This window comes from Colobus angolensis, unplaced genomic scaffold, assembly GCF_000951035.1.
Source record: "Colobus angolensis palliatus isolate OR3802 unplaced genomic scaffold, Cang.pa_1.0 Scaffold150, whole genome shotgun sequence".
Classification (NCBI taxonomy): Eukaryota; Metazoa; Chordata; class Mammalia; order Primates; family Cercopithecidae; genus Colobus; species Colobus angolensis.
Genome location: NW_012114600.1, coordinates 1,510,965 through 1,518,484, shown reverse-complemented (window position 1 = coordinate 1,518,484; position 7,520 = coordinate 1,510,965). Strand labels below are relative to the sequence as shown.

Here is a 7,520-nt window from a genome sequence, read left to right as displayed (position 1 = left end):
GAGTTTCACTATGTTAGTCAGGATGGTCTTGATCTCCTGACCTCGTGATCCGCCTGTCTCGGCCTCCCAAAGTGCTGGAATTACAGGCTTGAGCCACCACGCGTGGCCACATTTTTAGTTATTTTTAAACATCCTATAAATTATTGTAGTCACCCTGTTTTGCTATCAGATACTAAATCTTATTCATTCTGTCCAGCTATGTTTTTGTACCTATTAATCATTCCCACTTGGCCCCAGCCTCTGGTAACCATCATTCTACTCTCCAGCTCCATGAGTTCAGTTGTTCTACAATTTCCTGAGGTGTGAGTGTTGAAATCATCAACTGTAATTATGAATGTTTATACATCCTTTCAGTTCTGTCAGTTTTTACCTTATGTGTTTTGAACTTCTCTTGTTAATTGCATACACATTTACAGTTGTTGTATTTTCATGATGAATTAACTTTTAGAAAACATTATGTATGAAACTTAGCAACAGCTTTCTTATTATGTTGTCATAATATATTTTTCCCATCTTTATAGTTTTTATCTGTGTTTTTATACATAGTGTTTCTTATAGACAACATACAGTTAGCGCTTGTTTTCCTCCTCCCCACAGTCTGCCTTTTCTGCAATGTCTGCCTTTAAGTCAGTGCATTAAGCCCATTTACACTTTAGGAAATTAATGATGTAGTTAAGTTTAGGCTCTCAACTTTTATTTATCTAAAAATTTTATTTTGCCTTCATGTGTCAAGGATATTTGTGATGGTTTTAAAACTGTAGGTTTTAGGGTTTTGCCTGAGCACTTTAAAGATAGCATTGTTATCGACAAGAAATCAACTTTGTTCTTATTGCTCTTGTATAGGTATTGTAGTCTCTCACTGCTTTTAATATGTTCTCTTTATTACTGATATTTAATTTCGTTATGATATGCCTTGCAGTTTTCTTTGCTTATTTTACTTGGGGTTAATTTAGTTTCTTGGATCCAGGTTTGGTATCTTACATAAAGTTTGGAGAGTTTTTCACAATCATTTCTTCAAATATTTTTCTTTCCCCTCTGGTTTTTTTTTTTGTTTGTTTTAGAGACAGGGTCTTGCTTCGCTGCCTAGGCTGGAGTACAGTGGTACAATCATAGCTCATTGCAACCTTGAACACGTGGGCTCAAGCGATCCTCCTGCCTCAGCCTGCCAAGTAGCTGGGACTATAGGCATCCACCACCTCACCCAGACCCCTCTTCTTTTCCTGGTACTACATTTACAATCTGGCTTCTGAATCCATGGATTCTGCATCCATAGATGTAACCAATCACAGATTGAAAATATTTGGGGGATAAAGCAATTTAAAAAAGTAAAAAGTAATAAAAATAAAGTTAAGAGACGACAGTATAACAACTATTTACGTCACATTACACTGTATTAGGTATACTGTATTTAAAGTATACAGGAGGATGTTTGTAGGTTGTATGCAAATACTATACTGCTACACCATTTTATATGAGGAACTTGAGCATCTGGAAAATGTGGTATCTTTGGAGAGTCCTGGAACCAGTCCCCACAGATACTGAGGGATGACTGAATATGTGTATTAGATCATGGTGGTGTTCCACAGGTCACTAAAGTGCTTTTCATTATTTTTAGACCTTTTTTGTTTTCTGTGTACTGAATTGTGGATATTTTCTATTGTTATGCATTCATCTTTTCTAGTTAAGCAAATCTTGTGTATTTTCTTTATTTGCAGATACAGATGATTCCCAAGTTACAATAAACTTACAGTTTCTTGACTTTACTGTGGGTTTATTGGGGGTGTTAAATGCATTTTCAACTTATGATGTTTTAGACTTACTGTAGGTTTATTGGGACATAATCCCATCATAAGTCAAGGAGCATCTGTATTACATTTTCCAGCTCAAGAAATTTTATTTGATTGTCTTATCTGTTTATTTAATTATGTTCATATTTTTTATATCATTCAACATACTTAATAGTTTTTAAATGTCATTGTTAGTTTTCTTGTTATCTTTGTTATTTCAGTATCTTATTTTTCTTGAAACTGATTTTTATCTTGGTTATGGGTCGTGTTTCCTCATTTCTTTGTAGGTGTGGTAATTTTTTACTAGATGTGAATGTTGTGTGAGTGTGACATTGTTGAGTGTCTGAACTTTGGCATTTTTCCAGAATGTTGAACTTTGTTTTAGCAGGCTGTTAATTTATATATGGATTATCATAGTAGGGTTGTTTTAAAGCTGTGTTATGACATATGTAGATTAGCCTTTACTCTAGGGCTTGTTTATTCCTTCTACTTAGGTATGACATTTTGGGAATTTCTCCTGAATGAGCTAGGTGTATGTGAGTTTTCTCTATTCTAGGAATTGTTTAATTACAGCCTCTTACAATTGTTCTCTCCAGGTTTTTGCCTAGCATTGTGGAGTTTGAACATACATCTGTGTAACTTAGTACTTAGCAGTGAACTCAAAGTATATGTATGTAGACTCATGGGACTCTTTCTCTGCATAACTCTTCCCTTATTGAAAATTTGCTTTCATATTCTAGCCTCCTTAGCTTTGCTGTGCTCTGTTCAGTGTTTTCAGCTTAGCAATCACTCTGATATCTTGGGTTTCTCTTCCCTCTGCTTTAGTCTAGAATTAATGTCCAAGTAAAAATATCAGTCAATCATTGGAATAACTGCATTTGTTTCTCTTGTTCAGTGATTACAATCTGGCATTACCTTTTTTCCAATCTCTGAAAACAATTTTTTCACACATGTTGGGTTTTGGTAGGATGACTATTCCAGTACCATACTCCATATGGCCTAAAGAAATAGTCACTTGAAAGTATTTTTCTAAATTTTAAATTTACATGTAGTTTTTTTTTTACCCCATGACTTTTTGAAAGTGTTTTAATTTGGCTTAACCACAGTTACCTTTATCATTTATTCTTCCTTAGATTGTAGATAATGAGCTTTTTTGTTTTTATTTGTTAGAAAATGTTTTTATGTCACCTTCATTCTTGAGGAACAGTTTCACTGTTTAAAAATTCTATGTTGGCAGGCTGGGTGTGGTGGCTCACGCCTGTAATTCCATGTAATCCCAGCACTTTGGGAGGCCAAGATGGGTGAATCACATGAGGTCAGGACTTCACAACCAGCCTGACCAACATGATGAAACCCCATCTCTCCTAAAAGTACAAAAATTAGTTGGGCATGGTGGCACACACCTGTAATCCCAGCTACTTGGGAGGCTGAGGCAGGATAATCGCTTGAACCTGGGAGGCAAAGGTTGCAGTGAGCTGAGCTCACACCAATGGACTCCAGCCTGGGTGACAGAGTGAGACTCTGTCTCAACGAAAAGAAAAAAAAAAAATTATATGTTGGCAGATATTTTCTTCCATCATTTTGAAAATATCATATTGTGATTTTTCTCTTTGTTCTTCAGGAGTTTTATGATGATGTTTCCATACTTTTTTTTTTTTTTAATCTTTCTTGGAGTTTGTAGTGCTTCTGAAATATGTAGGTTAACATCTTTCAGTTATTTTAGAATATTTTCTGCCCTTAAGTCTTCACATATTCTGTCTGCCCATTCTTTCTCTTCTTCAGGAACTCCAATTATTTGTATGTCAGAACTTTTCACTGTGTGCTTATGTCTCCTACACTTTTTTTCTCTTCATCCTTTTGTCTCTTTATACTTCAGACTTATTTACTTGCCCTCTCTTCTTGCTCATAAATTTACTCTTGGGTTGTATCTGATCGCTTCTTAAACATATCCACAGAATTCTTAAATTTAGTTATGTTTTTCAATTGTAGAATTTATTTTTAGTTCTTTCATACGGTTTTCATTCCTTTGCCAAAATTTTTAGTTTTTTATTTCTTTGAACTTACTATTCATTGTCATTTTAAGTTCTGTGTCTGATATCTTTCATATCTGAATTTTTGTGGACCTTTTTTCTTGGTGATTGAACATTGTCTTTAAAAAAAATGTGCCTACTTCTTTTTTATTGCTACCAAAGATTGTTTATCATGGATTTTTTTGTGCAATGGATTTCTTTGATGATGACATGAAGCCAGTAAGCCTTTCTCCAACTAATGGTTTTAAATGCCTAAGAACTTTGATTCCAAAAAAAACCCAGTTGTTTTGAAATATACACATAATGTCACAAATACTGCTAATATTGCTATAGTTAATTTCTTAATATTCAGAGTTGAAGAAATTCTAAAGAAATGTCAAATTTCCAGGCCGGGCGTGATGGCTCATGCCTGTAATCCCAGCACTTTGGGAGGCTGAGGCAGGTGGATCACGAGGTCAGGAGTTCAAGACCAGCCTGGCAAACGTGGTGAAACCCCATCTCTACTAAAAAGACAAAAATTAGCCTGGTGTGGTGGTGAGCACCTGTAGTCCCAGCTACTCAGGAGGCTGAGGCAGGAGAATCACTTGAACCCGGGACGCAGAGGTCACAGTTGCAGTGAGCTGAGATTGTGCCATTGCATTCCAGCTTGGGCGACACAGTGAGATACTGCTGGAAATAAAAAAAGGGCTGGGCGCAGTGGCTCACGCCTGTAATCCTAGCACTTTGGGAGGCTGAGGTGGGCAGATCACGAGGTCAAGAGATGGAGACCATCCTGGCCAACATGGTGAAACTCCGTCTCTACTAAAAATACAAAAATTAGCTGGGTATAGTGGCACAGGCCTGTAATTCCAACTACTCGGGAGGCTGAGGTAGGAGAATCACTTGAATCCGGGAGGTGGAGGTTGCAGTGAGCCGAGATCACGCCATTGCACTCCAGCCTGGGTGACAAGAGCGAAACTCCATCTCAAAAAAAAAAAAAAAAAAAAAAAGAGATGTCAAATTTCCAGTAGTGTTTAATGTACATAGAGATGTCATTTTTCCCCCATCCAAGTTCACAGGTTTTCTGATTTCTTTCACAGTCCCTTTAGTCATCTGTGGCCCTAGGTTAAAAAACCCTAAAGATAAAAAGATGCCTTTTTACATAAGTATCAGAAACTATAGACAATAAAATATTTACATCAAAGAATTAATTCCCTAGAATGTAGCAATATCCACATGAACTAAAAATAAGTAGAAACATTATTTTCATATTGTGTGACTATTTTTGAAAACTTATTTTAAAATTTCATTTTCAGATAGGGTCTCACTGTTTTGCCCAGGCTGGAGTGCAGTGGCACAATCACAGCTCACTGCAGCTTTCAATTCCAGGCCTCAAGTGGAATTTGAGGCCACAGCCTCCCAAGTAGTGGGGACTTCAGGCACATGCCACCACTCCTGGCTAATGTTTTAAATTTTCTATTTTGTAGAGGTAGGGTGTCCCTTTGCTGCCCAGGCAGGTCTTGAACTCCCAGCTTCAAGTGATCCTGCCATCTTAGCCTCTTAAAGTGCTGGGATTTACAGGCATGAGCCACCATACCCAGCCTATGTGTGACTATTTCTAAAGCAATGGAATAGTTGTTTCAAATCATGGAGAATTAAATAACTTCTCATTACAGTTTTGGAAAGACATCGTTGATGATAATGAAGTTCGTGACCTCATTTCTGACAGAAACAAGTCTCATGGTAAGTTAGTGAAAGCAAATTTTTTCAAAACCTTTGAAGTATTAATAATAAATGAAATACTAATTTAAGTGAAATATGTATTTTCTGTTGTAGAAGGTACATCAGGAGAATGGATTTGGGAGTCTTTATTTCATCCACCTCGAAAGCTGGGCATTAACGATATTGAAGGACAGCGGGTACTTCAGATTGCAGTGATTTTGCGAAATCTTTCCTTTGAGGAGGGCAATGTTAAGCTCTTGGCAGCTAATCGTACCTGTCTTCGTTTCCTATTACTTTCTGCACATAGTCATTTTATTTCTTTAAGGCAATTAGGCCTTGACACATTAGGAAATATTGCAGCTGAGGTAAGCATGTGACTGTACCTTAAACTAGTTTTTATAGTTAGCAACATTTATGTTACAATTTTAGGATGAGGCATTTTTTAGTTACCGTATTTATAGACTATTAAATGCTTACATGTATTAATTGCTAAAAATGGTGATGTAGAAGTATCACACACTTATGGAAAAAACTATTTGAAATGATGCTTTAAATTCAGTGATGGCTATTTTTACAATAATTACATTTTTTAACGTTATGCAACATTATCCTGGTTTTTTAAAAATTTTTGTTAAATTTGAAATATACAACTCTGGAAGAAGCATAGCTCAATAGTAGTGTTGTTTCTTTTTCCAGCTTTTATTGGACCCTGTTGATTTCAAAACTACTCATCTGATGTTTCATACTGTTACAAAATGTCTAATGTCAAGGGATAGATTTTTAAAGATGAGAGGTGAGTTTTCACTGTAGTATTTACTTTCTAAAGTAAACAAACTGTATCATTTCTTAATAATACATATTTATGTTTTTCAGGCATGGAAATTTTGGGAAATCTTTGCAAAGCAGAAGATAATGGTGTTTTAATTTGTGAATATGTGGATCAGGATTCGTATAGAGAGATCATTTGTCATCTCACTTTACCTGATGTGCTGCTTGTAATCTCAACACTCGAGGTGCTATACATGCTCACGGAAATGGGAGATGTTGCTTGCACAAAAATTGCAAAAGTGGAAAAGAGCATAGGTAAGATTGGACCAAAAAACAAATTATTTTCTTTATTGAGGAAAAATGTTTAATATGGTACTGTACAAAACCCTCAATTTATATGTGGGGTTTAGTATTTTATTTTGAAGAGTCATTACCTCCTTAGGCATACTTGGTTCCATTATTCTTTCTGCCTGTTTTACATGAGCAAGAAACATCTATAATTTAGAGACCAGGATTACATGGCTATCAGTAATTCCTATTTCTTCTCTTAATTTCTGTTATTATGTATTAAATTTGAAATGGACAAAACTGCTGTATCTAAGTTATCTGAGAGCAGGTCTTTCTGTTTCATATGGCCAGCTACTACTATTAAACAACTAAAGCTGAGTGAAACAGGTTTCCTTCTGTTCCTAGAAGTTGCTGGTGGTTCTGCAATCTTTAAAAATCAATGAACTCACCTCCGTAAGAGCTATCAGTTTTAAATACTAACACATGCCATATTGATGTTTTACTCGATGATTAAAATGATATCTGTCTCAGGTGTAATAAATATTAAAATCACAGTTAATAAAGATTCAGCTTGAAAACTGTTATTATTGAGAAGTTAATATGTCACTTTTCATATCAGTGGTTCTTAAATCTGGCTACACATCAGAATCACTTGAGAATCTTTCCAAGTATACAGATACCCACTGCTGGGCATGGTGGCTCACAACTGTAATCTCAGCACTTTGGGAGGCCAAGGCAGGAAAATCGCCTGAGCCCAGTTCAAGATTACCCTGGGAAACATAGTGAGATCTCATCTGTACGAAAAATAAATAAAATTAGCCGGATGTAGTGGTACATGCCTGTAGTTCCCAGCTGCTTGGGAGGCTGATGTGGGAGGATCGCTTGAGCCTGGGAGGTTGAGGCTGTGGTGAGCTGTGATCGTGCCAGCACTCCAGCCTGGGTGACA

The 7,520-nt window shown here is 36.3% G+C and overlaps 1 protein-coding gene across 1 annotated transcript in view; it reads left to right on the top strand.

The window, feature by feature from the left end:
* Positions 1-7,520, top strand: part of ARID2 (AT rich interactive domain 2 (ARID, RFX-like)) — a 186,703-nt gene that overhangs the window by 109,054 nt on the left and 70,129 nt on the right. Inside the window, exons 7-10 of the mRNA XM_011936060.1 lie at positions 5,473-5,539; positions 5,633-5,883; positions 6,215-6,311; positions 6,392-6,601. Of these exons, the coding sequence (XP_011791450.1) occupies positions 5,473-5,539; positions 5,633-5,883; positions 6,215-6,311; positions 6,392-6,601 (625 nt within the window). The remainder of the gene's footprint in view (positions 1-5,472; positions 5,540-5,632; positions 5,884-6,214; positions 6,312-6,391; positions 6,602-7,520) is intronic.